The 19,931-nt window shown below is 38.1% G+C and overlaps 1 protein-coding gene across 5 annotated transcripts in view; it reads left to right on the forward strand.

The window, feature by feature from the left end:
• RBM33 (RNA binding motif protein 33) overlaps positions 1-19,931 on the forward strand; it is a 99,547-nt gene that overhangs the window by 20,441 nt on the left and 59,175 nt on the right. For 4 of the 5 annotated variants that reach the window (XM_032181037.1, XM_032181039.1, XM_032181040.1 and 1 more), the window contains exons 6-9: positions 53-160; positions 6,497-6,668; positions 13,548-13,756; positions 15,598-15,754. In XM_032181037.1, the coding sequence (XP_032036928.1) occupies positions 53-160; positions 6,497-6,668; positions 13,548-13,756; positions 15,598-15,754 (646 nt within the window). Of the gene's footprint in view, positions 1-52; positions 161-6,496; positions 6,669-13,547; positions 13,757-15,447; positions 15,755-19,931 lie in introns of all 5 variants that reach the window. The other variant, XM_032181036.1, reaches the window with a different exon arrangement.

Here is a 19,931-nt window from a genome sequence, read left to right on the forward strand (position 1 = left end):
GTTTCTGTAAAGTTTGCCTATGTCTTTTCATCTTCCTGCATTATTCTTTTAGGATGAAGATTACATGCAGTCATATAATGAACAAGCAATGGAAGAACAAGAATATACAGCTGATGAGGAGCTGGAAGAACCCCAGACAATGACAAATGAATCAGAAGAGGTATGTGGTGAATTTAATGGACAATCAAATTAATGATTTTTCAGAACTTGAATTTCTGGAATTGTGAATATTGGTGGGTAAGAGCTGATGCAGCTTTGCCAATGTTGGATTATTAGTGGCATTACTCTTTATGTAGGATGAGTGGTGATAGCATGTGTATTGTTAGGTATTTAAATATTTGGGAAAAAAAAAAAAAGTGCCCCTTGGGCTGAAAATTGTAAGGGAGAGCTCATAGTGACAATATTTCATCTTGGCTTCAGCATTAGAAACTTCAGGGATGCTTTTTAGTAGGAGAATGATAGTAACACTGCGTCATATTTAGGTTGTCTGTTAAAATCTCAGGTGGTTACGGTGCATCATTTTCCAGACAGATAATTCACTTCTGTTAAGTGTGTATAGCTCTCAGGTATCCCATTTTGAGGAGTGTGAACATAAAACGTTCTGTATGTCAGAAAGGCAAAGATCAGATTGTTTTGAAAGAAGTTGTATTGGGACAGAATTTCTTATGAAGTTAATTTTAGTTCTTTGATTGGGAAAGAAGATGAGTTCCATCATTTGCAAGAAGAAAGCTTATGCCAAAAGCTGTCAGGTATATGTTCACTCGGTATAGTCTGAAACAATGGTATCATACCTGTTAGTAATTTGCAGCAGGCTTTTGGTGTGGATTGCAAAGGGATTTTTTTTCCTTTCCCCACCAGGAATCTGTTTTCATATTACTTTTATCCAGTTCTTAATTAAATAGGATTGAGTGTAATACCTGCTGAGAAGTGTAGTCAGAGTGTGTTCCCTCTTTGGAGCCTGAGCTCATCAGAAAATTAATTCCTCAAAGACAAAGCAGCATTTTTCTGTAAGGTTCTAACAGATGGGTGTGCTGTGAGATTCTTTAGTTGCATCAAAATGATAATAAACCAGCATCTTTTGGTAGAGGAACAGAGACACCTTGAAAGGAACCCAGCTATATTGTTCACTCTTCTGTGCAGTCATGACAGTCTATATACCAAATATACCTTAAATGTAGTTTATTTTTTAAAAATTAAATTACCCTTCCAAAAAACTTTACAGCATTTAGAGATCTATTTTTTTTTGTCCATTCACTGGTAAATGGTTTCTTCCTGGTGTTTTATAAGCAGTCTGATGCACTTGTTCTGTCTGCAGCCACAGGCTGTATGAGATGCTGGGAGCATGGTACATTATGTAAAATTAAGTACATAGCTGTTCTGTCAAACTGACTGCTTCAAAAAAACACAGCTTCATTTTTAGACTATAAACTAGTCAGTTCTGTAATAAATGTTGTCTAAATTTGTCTAATTCAGAGTTAAATTCCTTTCATTTGAAATGCACCACTAACACATTTTTAATTGACTTAGTTAATAGAACTTTTAGAGAACTTGTTCATTATATAATGTCAAGGTGCTGGCTGCATCTTTATTCCGTTGATCTCCATTCTGACTTCATTCTTACGGTTTGCAGATTTCCACAGTTGTTTTATTTCCAAAATAGTACTATCTTTTAATGCCTCTGTTATTCCAGATGTATCGTATTTACCCTTGTCTTTAGGCTCTCAGTTGGAATCTTCCGATGAGGATACCACAAAGAGAACCTTTGCAAAGCATGCACTCTTGTATGTGACCCTTAGGCCTCCAATGCCAATTGCTTTTATTTGAATGTTACATAACACGGACTCTTCATTAAATCTCATAACATTCACAGCTTGTAAACAAGGGTAATCGTTGGCATTCTCCTGCAGAAAATACGGGCAAGAATAAAGCTGTAGTAGATGAGGTACAAATAGACAGCATTGGTACTTTTTGGATGCAGATTTGGCATCTGAATAATGGAGAGAGAGCTGATAGAGAAAAGTGTTCTGCAGTGTTGTATTTTAAGCAGTTTCCACATTACAAAAATAGAGCATCTGACTATACTGCATGAAGAAATTTTTTTTTAAGTCAAGGGAAAAGCTGACTGGCCACAGGATTGGAACTTGATGGGGGAAACTGATGAAGCAGGAAAGGGAGAGAGACCTATTAGGGGTACTCAGGTGGGAGGGAGGGACAGGAAAAGTTTATCCTTGTCTAGATCGGTTTCAGGGCATCGTTTTTCACTTGATATTTCATTTGAAAAGGTGCTTAGAACTTGGATTATGTATTAATAACAGTCTTCGTGGAGCTTCCTTGAAAACCCTAGTAGTGCTTTAGAAAATGTTTTTGCCTTTATAAGGTACAAAGAAAATCTCAATATCAAGATGTTTCAGCAGCAAATAGATTTGGTAAACCTGTCAGTTACATGAGTTATGTCCAAAATACTTTCAGGAGAATGATATCACTAATTATTTCTATGATATATTCAAAAAAATGTGACCACCTAAAATCAAATTCGCGATTTCTTTGTCATTTTAATATTGGATCTAATCTTCTGTGAAGTCTATGATGGTGGGGGGGTTCTCATTGTATAAATTTAAACCATGTCTTGGCTTGTGCTGGTAAGAAATGACGAGGACTTTGATCAGGAACATATTTCATGAAGAAATCCTGCACACTTGGTTTTTGTTTTTTTTTTTTTTTTTTGATAAAATGTAGACAAAAAAAGCCAATGTGTGCATTTGTCATAAGATTATTCCATCTATGTTTAACCAAAACTCATGCATTTTAGTTCTTTTGTTCAAGTTTGAAGATCTTTCAGCCTGGAAGTAAATGATGAAACAGCTTAAAACAGAACAGTCCAATTTTAAACATTCAGAAAAATATTTAGGAACTCTTTGATTTGTTTTTTATTCCCATTTTGCATCTGTGAAATGGACTTTTCCTTGGAATAGATGTAACGTTATCTTACCTGCTCTGTTATCTCTTGATCTTTTAGGACTGAACAACTGCTGCTGCCTCGGTGTTAGCAAAAAATCGGAGGCTACCATAGGCCAACGATTTCATAGAAGTTCTTTGTTTCTCATTTGTGATGTTCCATGTGGAAGGGATCTGGTTTAACCTTATGACACTCAGCCTGGTTTGTGCATTTTAGCACTCTGGCAAAAGCTTTCCAATCCCATGCTTAGGATCCTGTGCTAAGATCAGCATTTATCACACTGATTAGCATTTTCTCCTGCTTTCCTTGGGCTTTCTATGTCTGTTATCAGTCCTGCAGCTGCATAGTAAACTGTTTGGGCAGGAGCACTCATTCTTGCTCTGTAGCAGATCGTAACCCAGCATGGGGAGTTCTGGTGAATAACTGGGATTTATGGCATAATTATCTAATGAGTGTGGCAGAAAACTTTGACCTTGTGATAGGGGAAAGGTCATTGTTTTTTCCTCATAATGAAAAATCAGTAAAGCTCTTTGATAGCTTAGTACAAGGTGCCATAATGGGAAATGTTAAGCTCCCTTTGAGAAGAGCTGCTAAGAAGCCTTGGCTGACTAGTCCAGTGACCTCAAGTGGCTGTTCAAGGACTGTTGATGTATATGCAGAGATATTCATGATTAGCTAGTATTAAATAGAATCCTTTAAGTACTATTAATTCTGTGCCTGTGCTCGTGTCCTTTCCTGAATGAATTTTGTCTGTATTTCTATATATCTATATACTGTAATATTGGGAAAATAACTCATCCTGTTTTGCTGAAGGATAGAAAAGATGATCAAAAGAAGTCTTGCATGCTACAACTATTGTACAAATCACAGGGGAAGGGTGTATGCTCCTACACAGCTCAGATAACCTTTCCTGTAGCTATATGTAGAGAACATATGGTTGGCTGTCAGACATGTTTGTGTCTCCATCGTAGCTAATATAAATCCCTCAATAATACGTATAATCAGACTTGGACATGGGTCAGTTAGCATTCTCAACGTTGCCTTTCCTTGGTGCTTGTTTTTTTGTTAGCTCCTTTGATTTTTTTGTCTTTGATATTTAACGCCTGCGTGGCTGTTGTTTGGTTATAGGTGGTATGAGCATTATGCTGGTGAATAATGTCAGATAACACCCAAAAGACTACAGAATTGATATAAGTGGCTAAGAAGAATAAAATTACACTGGTGTAGAGAAGTTGAATCAAGATTTTCTTAATGTTGAACAGGAAAGAAGTTACCATGTACTCTGTAACAACTTGCATTTTTTTTTCAGAATGTTTTTTTTTCCTCCAGAATAAATAAATAGTGAAAGGCAGCAGTTTCCACAGGTATTTTCTGTAGCATTTCATTAGACCACGTCAAGATTTCTCAGGACAGTGCAGACCACATTGACCATTCGGTAGTCTGAGCTGCACATAGAGCCTTGCATGAGTATGTTTTGCACTCATCGATGAAATTATGTAACTGAGACCTGGCTTTGATGAGTAAAAAGTGTAATCCCAGCACAGCTTTAAAGAGGCACAAAGGTAGGAAATGGATGTGTCTGGGGTTTATGTTCTAAAGTAAAAGCAAGAGGCTCAGAGCAGTGAGAGCTTGTGTCATGAAACAGCTGCTTCGATTCAGACTCCCAAATTGAGATCCTAAAGGGAGAATCCTTAAAGATGAGCATCAGAACAGTAAAATTGTGTTTTAAAATATCATAAAACAGATTTGATGGAGGTTTTGCTACTCCTTTCCCTTCTGGGAGTCTCTCTTTTGAAAGTAAAATTCTAACACACTCTATCCCCCTTTTTAATTGTTGTTTGTTTTTATTAAACAAAGTTAACATATCTTCCCTTTCTAACATGATTCCTTTGTTCCACAAGTTTCAACTGCCTTTCCTCTGAGGTGCTTTGATTTTCCATGGATATGTTAATCAGACCAGTTGTTCTCAATTTGGGTTTGCTTTTGAGGCTTGCATTTCTTTCAGTCTTGAAGGATTTTCTTTGCCTGCGATCCTATCTGTTGTTTTTAACTGTGCTATTTGATGGTAAAGTGTGTTTATAAAATATCTCTAACAGATATAATGCTTAAAGCTTTGTGTAAACTTAGGCTATTATGTTAGCTATATCTTTAAACGTTTTTACAGTCAGGAAGTACAATGCTTGGATATGTGCTTAGAATGGATACAATACAATCTGAGATAAAGAGATGGCAGGTTGAAAACAAGGTGGAATCAGTAGCCCATTAAACCCAGTAACTAAGCACACAGATTATGTCTTTACCAGGTAGAAGCTGCCGAAGCTTTGAGCTTGAGTTCTTAGTTTGCTGTCTTCTAAAGCTGAAACTGTCTTGCCAGATCCTCTCTCTTCCTATATCTTGTTTCCTGTGTTTTTGTGAGGAAATCTGCAGTCTCTTCTATTATTCTACTATTTATTCTCTTTCTTGGTGTTTGACTTAGTATCTGTCTACATGACTGACACGCTTTGCCTTTTTCATATAAATTACTGCACTGATCTGGTTAATTAGAAGATTAAACCATTTCTTGCGTGTTACATTTCACTCACTTTTTAACTGTCCTCAAGCAACATAGAAGTTCTGATCTATTTAGCAGCTTTACGAAGAATTAGATTGCATGTGCAGGCTCTAAGAAATGAGCAAGTAGGCTTCTACAAAAAAAAAGCCAAATCTACAGTAACCAAATATTTTATGGAAAATCATACTGTATTAGAACATTTCTAATTTTCAATTCTAGAAATCAAATATAACTTGTGTAACATTCGGAGCATTAATTTTATCTTGCCAGCACAGGGCAATGACATTTATTTATATATTTTAATTTGAAGGTGAGGAATCCATTTTCATTTGGGAATTTTCATTTGAATAAATGTTCTCTGTTACAGAGAGAATTGGAAAGTAAATGAGGACAAGGGAATAGCATTCCAATATACAAGTTTAGTATATTCAAATTTTATGCAATCCTTTCCTCTTCATCATTTGCTGAATTAAAACTGGGAAATAGTCAAGGAGTGGAAAAAGTGAAGACAAGTACAATTATGTGTACCTGGAGGAATAAAATTGAGAAATGTGAGGATCTGTATTTTTTTCTACAACATACTACTGGCAGTTTTTAGCAAATTAAAAAAAAAATGATTTAGTGTTTGGATTACGTGAATTGGGTTGTGTCCCAGGCTTGCATCTTAGTCAATTCAGTGGTGGAATGTCACTCTGTGTGCAAAAGCAGCTGCTAATCAGGTGGCGGTCCTGATTGCAGATTACCCCTGCCCTAGACTGTTGTGTCAAAGTAAGCTTTTCTAGTAGATGTTACACAGATGCAGAACATATAATAAATTGTATATGTATATTTAAGTTGCTAAAGCTTTAATATTCATTGAGTTTCTATAATACATAATACCAGTAAAATTTGTACAAAGGGGCATTTAAAAATGCATTGTCTTCTGAATCTCACTGATCACAAGAAAGTAGATTTTTCAGTTTGCATATCCTCTGTATTTTGTGATTCAGGCAGCTATTGAATCTCTGGAACTTCAAGACCAGACAAAAGAGGAATCTGATGAAGAGGAGGATGATGATGAAGAGTCTGGACGATTACGTTTCAAAACTGAACGGAAAGAAGGAACGATAATTAGGCTCTCAGATGTGACAAGAGAAAGGAGAAACATTCCAGAAACTTTAGGTGAGATTCTGTGGACTATGGTGAAGAGCTATAATAAAATAAGCTAAAAGAGGCTTTCTAGAACTTCTAGGAATGAGTTCGATGGCAAAAGATAGAATACCCTTTTTATAACTTAGACTGGCCTATACACAAATTGTCCAAAGTCATTTGTAGTGTCTGTCTCCTTGGTGGTAATGTTAAAGCTTACAGTATTTTGAAAACTAGCACAGTGTTTGTTCACTGGCGGTTGTGTGGTGTCTTTAAAAGCTTTCATGTTTTGAAACAGCAGCTGTCTGATCTTTGTTTCACTGCTTATTGTGGTGGAATGCAATTTAAGGAATTCCTTTAGACTTTATTGCCTGGAAGATTTTCACTTTGTAACACAGATCTTGTTACTTTTGTTCCACTGTAAAATACCTGTATTTTTTCAATTTTTCCACTTAGGAATGTGAGTGTGTTACAAACCTATCGTGTTCCCCCTGTTGGATTGGCCTAGAGAAGTTGCAACTTGCTGATCTGCAAATGTGCTTATGGTGTTAGAAAAATATAGAACCCTGTGTTCTCCTTTCAGGTTTTCTAACGTGGAACTGTGGGAGTGTCTCCTACTGACTTGATTCTATTAGGTAGCATCTAAAAGAGTAGGTTTACTTCATATGGGAGTAGTGTAACATAAGCTCTGTGACTAATGAATTTGACACTTATTTCCAGAAGACGCAGTAGATATTGAACTATCTTGCAACTGCCCTGTTTTAGTTTGTAAATAGCACAGTACTGGTTTGTTTTTTTGAGAGCTCAAGACCATCTGAGAGTTCAAGACCGGTTGTGTGTCTTGGGTACTTGAGTATTTACTTGATCCTGGAGTTTTTAAAACTCTCTGACATGTACTTGTCCTACTGAGGATACCCATGTTGCCCTTCATGATGTGCTTACAGTGGTGTGGTAATGCTCAAAAAAAAAAAAAAATCAAGTTAAAATGGTGATAGTGAGATGAATAGAAGTTAAGATTTGCTTTTAGAAGGGTGTGCTATTCTCATAGTTTCGGTGTTGAGCCGAAGTATCAAATTAAAAGGTCAGATCTTTTGAAGAGAATCAAGGTATGCAAGGTATGAACTGGTAATGAAGGCACATTGTCACTTAGTTTTGGCTAATTGCCAGATATCACTGGGAGAAGATAGCTTTTGATGATATTTTTAAGCTTTGCCTGGCTGTAGGCGTGAGTTCCTCACACGTGATTTCTGTAAGATGGGTCCCATGCAGCCCATACTTGGTAGCTGGGTGCTTCTGCTTTCTTTCCCGGTGAGACAGTGCCTTTGGGGGCAACAGGGCATTTTGAAATTACATTCCTGGAGCACCTATCTAGATTGCCAGGACCTGTCCTGATCAAATTTTCCCTTTCCCTGAAAAGGTTTGCCTTAAAATGGGCATCATTTCTAAGGATTTTTCTCTGAGTTGCTTCTCTTCCTCCTCCTCTAATTTGCTTGCACAGTTTGGGCTTTTACTGTACATGTGAAAAATGAGGAGCCTTACCTCTAGAATAAAGGTGGTGTGGCTATGAGGACTTATTCATGAGCAGCAAGGAGTCAGCTGCAAAGGCTGAACCAGCCTTTCACAGCAGTATTCCTGTTGTGCTCTGAGACACATCAGCGCATTACTTTGAATCAAGGTCTTTTAAATCTCGTTTTTATATTTATTGTATAGTTCTTGCAGTTTCAGGCAAAGTGTGTATTGTAGGCCTTCAGTTGACTTTTTTTTTTTTTATAAGCAGGTATTGATACTGACTAAAATAAGCCTGAAGGGAACCATCTAGAACGGTTCAGACACAAAAATAATCTATATGGGCAAGGGATATTTTAGTGGAGATGCATTCAAAATGTGTTATCAACCATAAAACTGTTTGTACATGCCACGTACAGACTTTATCCTGTTTATACAAAAGGTGCTGGTGGTCTTACAAAACAGGATCATTTAAAAACGTGTTGGAATAGCTAAATCTCAGCATGTAATTACAAGGTAAATGACAGTTCCACGCATTTTCATATATCTATGGGTTTACTCAGCAGCGTAACGTAAAAACGAGACTAGGCAATGAGAAACTGTACCACAGAGCTCGGATGTTATTAGAACAGTGATCAGAACAAGACTGACTTCTGAGGGTGATCAGGGATGTTGCTTTGATGTAAAAGGTGATGCAAATGTAGGTGAATCTGTAAACAGCTTTTCTAGCTGGTCCTTGCAAAAACCTTGCTGTCGTGAAAAGATTTCTATTTAGCCTAGTTTCCTATGTTATTTTCTTGATAAGAGACCAGATGACCTATTGCCTGGTGGAAAGTTAAACAGCAAAAATACCTTGCCTATAAATATCAGCTTTTGAGATTACAGAATAGGTTTTTAGACACTACTGGTTTAAAAATGAAACTTCATTGGAGAGCTACATCTCCTTACTTTAAAATCTGAACATAGTTGGGAAAACACTTATAGAGAAATTAACATTTCAGTTGAAGTTACAAACGTAATTTCCATCCTGTCACATTTTGGTGACCTTTTGTGACAGCTTGTCTCTATTGGAGGAGTGCATTCTTACTTGCTGATTAAAGATGTCATTTGAAACCATTTTATTACCAGGGATAGTGAAATTAATCTTGACACTTAGAGACACTAGAAAAATAATTGCTGATTCACTGCATTAAATGTGTGCATGTGAGAGAACTGTACAGTCAAGATTAGAGCGAGTGTGTGCTGGTAAAACCATGCAAAAATACAGTGTATTCGCATAAATGTAGCTGAGATTTTTCCTAAATATTCTGTTATCCAAGATACAGCAGTGCTATAAGGAATTTAAAGGAGAGGGGTTGTAGGACATCCATGCAATTGATTTTTCTAGAGGTGCTGAGTTTATCATTTTTGACGAGAAACGTGTAACTTTCAGTGGAGGTGATTGAATTGTTGTCGAGTTGGTGTTGTAATTAGGCTGTGGATCTGCTCATAAAGAAATACGAAGAAAAAGAAAAGACTTTGGCATTGCCAAACTGAATTGTTCTCTCTGTAGCTAATTAAAAACAAAAAAGCAAACAAAACCCTACACTTAGGCAGACTCCCTTGCAAGCTGATAACAATGGTTCATGTATGTGCAATTATTTCCTGTTATGTTCCGCTTAGTTTACGTTTGCTGATACCTAGTGGCTGAGATTTCAGGCAGGACTAGGAAATTAAGGTGGGTGGTTTCACTGTTACCCTGTTGCGCTATGTGCAAAAGACCAAGATGTAACCACGTTATAAGTCTGGATAATGGGGAGAAAAAATAAATTGGGAGAAGAGTTACTACCCCTCCCAATTCAGATGGCACATGTGCATATATATGTGAATGTGTATTTTTTTATGGCTGTTGTGGGATGTGATTCATGTTGTAAATCTGTGCGTTACCCAGAACAACAGGGATTCCGGGGTTCTGAAGCACCTGAACTGCTGTGCTCACAAGGAGCTGCCCAAGGCAGGTGTAGCAGCAGAGACCTTTGTTCAGGGCTGGCTCAGGCAGGAGCTGGTGGCCAAGGGGGGACAGGGCTGCATCCAGCCTGGCCCAACGTGTGTTGGTGACAATGCACACAAGCTCACAACCAGGGAGAAGCAGGGATAATCCCTTATCATGGGAATCCCTGGGTGTGCTTTGGAAGAGACTAGAGAGGGAACGATGATCTCTTCCTCTTTCTCTAACTTCCTTTCTAGTCAAACATCTGATGTTTTCAATGAAGACATTTCCTTGCTCTCCTCCCTCCAGAACCCTCTTCCATGCTATTTTTTTCTCCTAGGTCTTTGCATGTGTGGCACAATGCTCTGCAATGGGATAAACAGCCCACCTCATAACTGAGCTGTCTGTGCTTTGCTGCATGGTGATGGATAGCAATGTAAAGAGCTTGGGGTTTTCATGGAGAATGAGTTTGGTTCCCTGCAGGAGTCTTCACTTTTGTAGCCTGTCTCCGAGGTTCTAAACCTTCAATTTTGTGTGTGAGCAAAATTGTTGACAGGTACACAGTTTTGTTTAGCAGCATGTTGTGGGGCGAAATATAAAATTACATTAACACATCAAGCATATTCCTTTGTCTTCCAACCAAGTGTTTATAATGTACTTCTGTGGTCAGATATGTGCTGTCTATGTAATGGTGCTTACTGTCATGAATTCATGGGGATTATGTTTTGGGTTGGATGTTTTTTTCCAAGTTCAAAGTTTTCATTTGGTACAGTGGAACAGTGTGCAAAACTGTATACAGTGGCTCTGATTTGAAGACACTGCCATTAAAAGTTTGAGAACTTTTGTGTAAAATGAGAAGGAAAATAATTTTAGTCTTCATTTTGAAGAGTGAAATGTACATATGTGTGTAAGGTCATTGAGGCTGACTTTGACCAGGATGCTCTCATCCCTTCCCAGAGCGTAATCAGCATCACTCTCTGAAGCAGTTTTGTTTGGGGCAACCCATTCTTCCTTCTAACATTGTTTCTACTCAGTGTCCTCCAGTGTGTGCTAAAGAGGTTGAGAGACTCAGACACGGTCTTGTAGGAAGCCTAGCAGTGTTCCTGGGTGTTTGCTTTCCTCACGTGTGACTTTTAAGCTGTTTAACAGTGTTTTGAATGAATAGTGATAGGTACTTGCTGCAATGACTGAACATTGCTTTCCAAACTAACATGAATTCAGGATTGTAGTGTGGAAAATAGCAGGAAAAAAAAATCCTGCTTGTCCTGTTCTTGGTGAAATAAGAGAAAACTTTCCAACTGGCAACATGCCCAGGATGGTTCTGCAGGATTTGGATCCCCTCTGGTTAAAGGAAGGAGAGCTGTTGCTTTGCAGTGCAGTGGCATTATTTCTGACTACGTATATGGTAGTCAGTGAACGTTCATTCCTGCAGACCAACTAACAGCCAGTGTCAGCCCTTTCACGCTTGTAAACCTGTGAAGTTGCTTCAGGCATGGATGGAAAGGAGGCTTGGAATAAGAGCTCTGTTTTTTCCATTAACCCAGCTTTTTCCATCCCTGACAGCAAAGGATGGATAGGGTGACTGTTTTAGGCACATCCAATGCTTTAGATTGCATTGGATGAGAGGATGGTTATCTTAATTTTCCTTGCTAATACACAGTGTGCACATTTAATACCATACAAAGACTTCAGGGAATGTTAGGAAAGTATGCCAAGTAAGAGGTTTTCCTGATCATCTGGGGCTCTGCTGATCTCCTGAGGCAGTAATAGGGCAGAAGTAGCATCTTGTAAGAACGTCTGATGCAATTGTAACTTGAGCTTTTATGTCACTTAATTCCAGTGTCAGAGAGGGGAGATGAAGGGAGGCAGAGAAACATAGCACCAACATGCAGAAATGGAATAGTAAACTGTAGGACAGATACTGGGATTTTAGGCAGTCTGTCGTGTTTGCTGTGTTCTTGGATTGTCAGCAAGTTCTAAGCTTCTCTTTCAAGAACCGAGAAGCACCAGTTTTCTGCAGGTGTTGAACACCTGAAAAGTGGGACATGCAAATTGACAGCTTGCAGCTCCATTGTGCAGGTAGTACCTGCAGGTAGCCAGGTAAGAACAATTGCGGCATCAGGACTATGCTGTTCTTACCCTTCTGTGCCCTTTTGTCAATCCTCAGCTTCAAAGACTGACTGAGATTACTTATAAAGATATTTAAGGTGGTTTTTCAGTAGCTTTGGCTATTGCACTGGCAAGAAATGTTAATAATTTTCTATTTTTGTAATTATATATTCCTGATGGAGGATGTGTAGCTGCACAGAGGTTTCATAGTGTCTTGTAGCTGCCTTAGGAGTGCTGTGAAATGAGAAGTATTTTATTGATCTTCAAATGTTGTAGCTTTTACTTGTAGTATTAGCAGGTAACCAATCTGTCCTGAAAAATTAGTCTCTGTATCTGGATTCCTTTATGAGCAGACTTCATTTTAATGGAAAAACAGAATTCTTGCACTAATTGTTATTCATATGAATTCAAAATATGTTTTTATAGGTCAGGAACGTGTTTCTTGTAGACTAGTTTAATTTTTTACTGTTAACTGCATAAGTCAGTTCAGAGGTAACAAGGGATGTGGCTGGCACATGGCAAAACGCTCAGCTGCAAGTCTGGGTTCAAGTTTACCCCCTTAAATAACCAAAACCTGGTGAGTGGCACTGCTGCTAGTGCCACAGTGTGCTTGCTGAATTCTGCTTTGGATTTTCTTTACAAGTAACTCGATTACCTGGGTCTGTAACTATATAGTTTCCTCTTAATTTTATCAGCATTTTACCAGATTTCAAACAAACTTGGCAGTTTTTGTGGGGTGCCATCTGTTCTCTGGTGTCTGCCTGTCGTGTGGATTGGGTGGGTGTTAGTGGTTATGTATTTGACTTGAGCTGAGCACACAATTTAAAGTGTGCTCCAAGTAGCATTATCACTTGTGAAGCACAGTTGGTTCTTCAGCCGCATACATGAGAGAAAATAACAAGCAGTTACTGCAAAAAACACCTCATCGACCAGCAAGTCCTTCTTTGGAATACGCCCATGTGCAAAACATTCTGGTGGGTAAAATCTGTTTTTATGGAAGACTCAACATATCCTTGACAGTAGAGTTTGCCTGGGCTTTCATTTTGCTGCCTGACATTTCTGCGGCTAAGTGAGAGGAAAAACAAACCTTTTTGTTCGTGTTTGTTTCATTCACCTGCCAGTTTTTGCCTGTGCACCAGACACAAGTATCTGCGTGGTTTTTGCTGTTGAAGGTGTCTTTAATGAAATGTTAACATGCCACCTAAAGGAGATCAAAGTGCCTGCAAATTTTGTTAAGTTGCAGGGATGCTTGTGTAGTTTTAGTGTTTTTCATGGTATTTCCTGTGTTTTCAGCTTGAAACTAAAATATTTTTTTTCTTTTTTAACAGAACTTTCTGCAGAAGCCAAAGCAGCATTACTTGAATTTGAAGAAAGGGAAAGGCAGCTTAAACAAGGACGGTATGGCTCAAGGAGAGGAGGGCGAAGAGGAGGCTCAGTCATGTGCCATGGAATGGGAGAACAAAGGAGAGACAATAATGATAGGGGAAGAATGAAGGATCATAGGCCTGCACTGCTGCCAAACCAGCCATCGACAATGGTACCTTTTAACCCTTAGTATTCTTTGATTGTACTTGCAAGGAATTATGATGAAAGGCATTCCAAGTCGTGAATCATTATGAAGGTGGAATATGGGTATTCCAACATTCCCATTTTACTCTTTCAGGGCACTGTTAGGCAAGGTGGGCTTTGTGTAAGGTGATGATGATAAAAGTATGGGATTAGTCCTGCTACCAGCTTCAATTTGAGGAAGCTCAAGGCCTCCAAATGAAAAGCAGATTTTGACTTGTGCATATAATCAGGCTTTCTATTGCCTTGCATACACGTGGAGGAGTAAGATAATTCCTTTGAGAAGTCCTCTACGTGCAACATGTGGGACTGAATATGTTCCCATTACTATTTCTTTTAAAAAAAAAAAAAAAAAAAAAACAGTTCTGTGAAATAATTCTTGGGTTTCTATTAAACTATTTTTTTTGCTGACACTTAATTTTAGTTTTTATTTTTAAAATCTGTTTATTCCTACCATACTACTGTGGAGGCAAATAGAAATGAAGGAAAGTAATCACTGCTAGATAAATCAGTTTCTTAGGTTTTCAAATTAAATTCAACTTCACTTTTTTTGTTGTTTTTGTGCCTGTGTTCTGTATCTCAGAATAGAAGACTTTACTTTTTCTGTCCCAAAACAAAGTGGGTTTAGGATCCAGAGGTATCCCAGATTTACTTGTTTTAACTGTCTTACAGTGTACTGGAAGCTGAGATAATAGAACAAAGCTTGTGAATGCCTTTGCAGGACAAGGTCATCTGTATTAAATAGTGGGGACTTTTTCTGACAGCAGTAACTCTAGGTGCTGATCGCTAGCGGGAGTTGGTGGCTGGCTCCGTGATTGAGAGCCCTGCAGTGGAATGTTTTAAAACAGTGAAGGTGGAATCATTTTTTCTATACTGCTGGAGTCTTTGCTACTTATTTTGATCTTAAATGTTGTAAACATTTCTGTACTCATAATATCTTGTGCATGCTTTGTAGCTGCTTTGCTTGATGTATGTGGCTGCTGGGGAAAAAAAAACAGATGTCACATCCTTGTTACTAAAAGGTTGTGTGCTTGGGACTCTTCGTGCACTACGATTTGAAAGTTACTGGCCTAGGGCTGACCCATAGTATCAATGAGTTCAGAACCAGAAAAATGAACATGTCTGAAGAAAATCTTGATTTATTTTATTTAAAAGATATTGGCTATTTATGTTTGAGAGTGCTGAACAAGAGACTTTTTTTTGTTATGAAAAGTACCTTTCAAGGTATCTGTAAAGCAGCTTGATGATACTGGGCCTCATATTTCAGTGCATCGTATTGTGGTTGATGGCAGTTTCCATTGGCATATACAGAACCTTAACCTATGAGATTAGGTAGTTTCACTGTTAGAAGTACATGAAAAAATGAATGTGTTCTGGTAACGTTCTCTATGTGCACCCTGTGCACTACTCATACTCAGTTGCAAATTTTATCTTTTTCTTGCACTTTGCCATCTTCTTCACATTATTGTTCTGGACTGATTGTTCCTTTGCTTTCCTGTGCTGATGGATCTTAACAGTTCCACTTGATTTAATGTTATAGGAAAGTTTTTTTCCATTCATGCTTGGCCTCAGTTCTCCAAAGGTGTCTTAATTTTGTTCTGGTTTATGTCAGGTTATTTGAACTTTAAAGCCTATTGACTTTATTCTTTTGTCTGACTTTAGACTCATTCACAGAGGTTAATTCCAACACACCAGCAACCTGTTAGGAGTCTGTTCCAGCACCAGCAGCAGCAGCAACAACAGCAGCAGCAACAGCAGCAACAACAACAGCAGCAGCAGCAGCAACAGTTACAATCTCTGCTTCCTTTACAGCATCAGCATCATTCTTCTCCTCCTCCAGGGCTACATATGCCCCCTCAGATAGAAACACCTAGAATAATGATGACTCCACCACCAGTGACACCTCAGCAACCGAAGAACATACACATAAACCCACATTTCAAGGGGACGGTAGTGACGCCTGTACAAGGTGAGCTTTCTGAACACATTCTCAGTCATTAGCGTATGAGGCATCTTGCTCTTTGCCTGGGAAGCAACAGTTTCCTTGTTTATCTCTTGATGGAAATGTGCTTTGGGCTAATATTTTTTTCCTTAAATATTTTGCCAGAAATAAGATGTGAAAAAGAAACTTGTACAAAAAAAAAAGACAGTGATACACTTCAGCTGAGTGCAATCCAACAACAGAAGTAGTAAAGTCTTTTCCACTTTTTTATCATTACTGCTTGAAAGCCTTTAAAGAACAATAAAACTGAAAAGAGAATGTTTTTAAAAGTAGCGGGATGATGGTTTTTAATACTAGGTTTAGAATCGATGCTGCAGTTCAGAATTTCCCACATCATTCTAGGTTCAGCCAAGCAGTCACAGAATGACCGCCCACCTAGTTCAGTGAGAATACACAAAGACAGTCCTTGAACTGTAAATGCTGTGTGAAAGGTACAAGCTGCAGTCCTCACTTGACAAGATACATGCTTTCAGTTCTCCTTTCAGTTCCACATGTATGATTATTTGATTCAGAGCCTGCAAGTACACGCTCTTTCTGTAACTCAATACAAGCACCCTTTGGGCTACAGTTCTTAGAGCAGCTCTCAGCAAACAGAGCTGTTAATATTACTACTTATTTGGGAAGTGTTTAATTCCCAAGAGGACAAAGAAAAAGCACCTATATATCTCTGACTCGTGATTCAGTTGGAACTAGACGAAGCAAAACAAGCGGATGTGTATTTACCATTAGGTTTTCTGTATTTTTTCCCTCCTTTGAATCAGCAGAACTCCGAGCCAGTGTTATCTTTGCTTCATTTATTTGCCCACTGAAAGGTAGGAATTTGGCAGGGTAGGATATTGCCAGTTGATAGAAATCTGTTAGGCTTCTCACAGATGGGTTCACAGTAGCTGCTTCGTAGAGATTATTTCACTTTTTCCTGTCTAATAAAATCAGTGCTTCCCATCAAATTATGCATCAGGACAGATTATCTGGAAGCAGTCCAAAAGATCCTTTAGTCTTGGATGTATGCCTTCTGTGCATTTGACTAACATTTCCAAAGCAACAGTTCTTGCTTTGTGAAAAGCAAAAATAGTTTTTATACTATTCTAGATGCCTGTTCTATCCCTGTGAAACAATTGATGCATCTCCATCTACGTGAACAGATTTCTTCCTAATGCTAGTAATGGCTACTGGGATTTTTGTTTTTGCCCAATGCCAGAAGTACAGCAGTGCGTCTTCTTTCTTTCGTTTGAGTTGCTTTGTCGTGTAATTAAGGTGCTTCAGTCTTGTCTCAGTCTTACCACAGTGTCAGTGATAAGTATGTTTGGCATGCTAGAGACCTTGCTTTATCTTGGACATAGTCTTTTCTTTCTCTATTAATTTGCCTAATTTGAACCTAATTTTAACCAAATTGCATACCTGCATGTTAATAGATCTTCAATATTGGATTTGTAGGCTGCTGTATGGTTTTTTTTTCCTTTTATTTTTATAATTTACACTTGCTGACTTTGTGTGCACATTCCTTGACTAGTAGTCATCCTCTCGGAACGAACAGCCCCAAAGTGATCTGTTTTAAAATGGCAGAAGACCTGTGTGGCAGTGAGAAAGGTCTTGGCAAAGGGTTCATATGAAATGTTTTTCATATGAAATAACTTAGTGCCATCTGTTTTACTGAAAGGATCCTCTGCAAGACTACAGAATATTTCTGCTGCTAGGTGTGCAGCATACTGTTCAGTGCAATTGTTAAAATTCTACTGATTTAAATCTAGCTTCTTAATTAGTGAGCAGTCAGTCTTCTGCAGTGGCTGTTAGAAGTGGCTATCTCATCAAACAGTAGTAGAGTTATGTTAAATGAAAGTATACATTTACACACTGAAGGAAAATATGTAGGGCATCAGGTTATATTCTTCAGGGAAGATGAGCATAATTCTAAAATCATAACAGCTGAATTTTTAAGCATTTTCAGATGAATTTTTAAGCATTTTCAGTGTAGGCATGCAAATGGTAGACAGAAATTCCAGAGTAGAGATAACAGTTCTAAACTTCCTCTTAAAAAATCTTGCTGAGTTTAATTGGTAGCTCACAACACCAGCATGTTTGTCATGCAGCAGCATTTATTTAAGGGTAACGGGAACTATGAAGGAGATGAGAGTAATTTCATGTTCTTGATGATATCCTGCCCCTTCTCAACCAAATCTATTTCCAGATACAAGGCTTTTTTACATATCAGAGAATAGAGTCAGATACAAAGTTTATTTGGATTCTGTTGTTTAGAATGTGATGCCTGGAAGTCAAAATGCTGTGTCTGGAAGTGCATGATACAGACACGTACATTCCCTTATTTTTAATGGTGTGCTGTCGTATTTTCAGGTAGACTGGCATTTTTTACCTCTCTAATTTTATGGCAGGAATAAGTCCACATAATTTCAATTGTCTGCACTAAGGGCATTTGTTCTAACTTGCGAATCATAGAAATATTCCTTCTCAACATCCTTTTGGCCTGAGTTCATCTTGAAATGCGTTCAGTATATCAGTATTTTCTAAAATAGACTAAAACCTGTAAATTTTCATGAAATTTTCATTCGAATAAAATAGCATATATGAGGTCTTCTGTAGCCAGCTACTTCAGCCTGAAAGTGAGTTGAAACACTCTTGAAGAATCCTTTTATTGGCTTATTTCTTTGTCTCAGTGGCAAATCTCCTTGTATCTAGGTTCAAAAAAACCCACCCAGTAGTTGCTTTCTGTCAAGTCATTTTTTCAAACAAATTTCTAATATTTTTTTAGTCTTTGAAGCTTCATAAATGATTAAGAAGGACTCAGTCTGTCAGAAACCTTAATGGTTATATGAGCGTCTGTTCACACCTGCCGCAGATAGTGTTCAGTTAGTCTTCAGTTGTGCCTTTTGTGGCATTTGAATCCCATGTCTTTCTGTTGATTACCTGTCAAAATTTTCTCTTTTCTGTGCGTCCCATTTTGTAAATTAGTTTTGAGTTGTAAGAGGAGATTTTTGGCTGAGTGCACGTCCAAATTTGAGTTGAATATGGGAGGACAACAAAGTGCAAGTAGACACACTATGAAATACTAGTACAGGCTGTGATATAGGTATTGAATGTTTTTTCCCCTTGATGTTTACACCACAAATAACTATTTCAAGGATACTGTGGTGCTGCCAAAATTGACAGGAATTACTGATGAGCAGTTTGTGGCAGCTCAGTGGATTAGTGTGCCATACCTTTTTAAAAACTCGCATCCTGGGAAAAATTATAATTCTTCTAAATCATTAATGTGGGAATTGCTGCTCCATCTTTTCAGGTATAGCCTTGAAATTTACAGCTAAAATCAAATTAATCCTCTTAAAATAGCATTGAACAACATGTTATGTTTGAAATATACCTTTCAAACCTGTGGAAGATTTCATGTTGAAGTAACGAATGCTTATCTGAGAATTCTTTGCTGCTTCAGCAGGTGTCCAAGGACTGAAAGGGTGCTGAGTTTGAACTATCTTTCATGGGTATTAAATTAGTTTGTTTAAAAATATATAACTCTCTATATGCTCCTGCCACAGGCAGGATACTGAAATAGACACGACTGCACTGTATGGATGAAGTTTCTCTGCATTTCCCACCTTATGTGATTTTTCTCAGACTTGGCTCTCTGACCTGAGCTATTTTAGTCCTTGGTCTGTCAAGAGCATGCTGTCAATTTTTTTAAGTGGTCATGGCTGTGCAACACTGACAGATGTTTGTTAGAAACCACAATGAGACTGACTAATTTTCTCATGTAACCTGATCAGAAGTTTGCACACAGTCCTTCAGAGCTGAAAGATTGGTGCACGTAGTTTACCACTTCAGCCCATGAAGCAGTAAACTGCAGGTAATTAACAGTGGATAGAAGGCAGACATGGACATGAGCTAAAAATAGTTGCTAATGCATTAGCTCTTGTGCCTGTGTTACTGAAGAAAAAGGAATTTTTTTGAGGTATATTAGAAAATTGTGTTGTGAAATAGAGCTAGTTAAGGGAGAAGGGTACATCTCTTAACACCTTTCCTGCTCTCAAGTGTCATGCAGTTGTCTACAAAGTCAGTGTTTAACCCTGTGTGGGAAACATTTTCCCTATTGTTTTCAAATGCTAAGCACAGATTGAAGAAAAATAGCCTTAAAGTT

Source organism: Aythya fuligula, chromosome 2 (genome assembly GCF_009819795.1).
Source record: "Aythya fuligula isolate bAytFul2 chromosome 2, bAytFul2.pri, whole genome shotgun sequence".
In the NCBI taxonomy this organism is placed as follows: Eukaryota; Metazoa; Chordata; class Aves; order Anseriformes; family Anatidae; genus Aythya; species Aythya fuligula.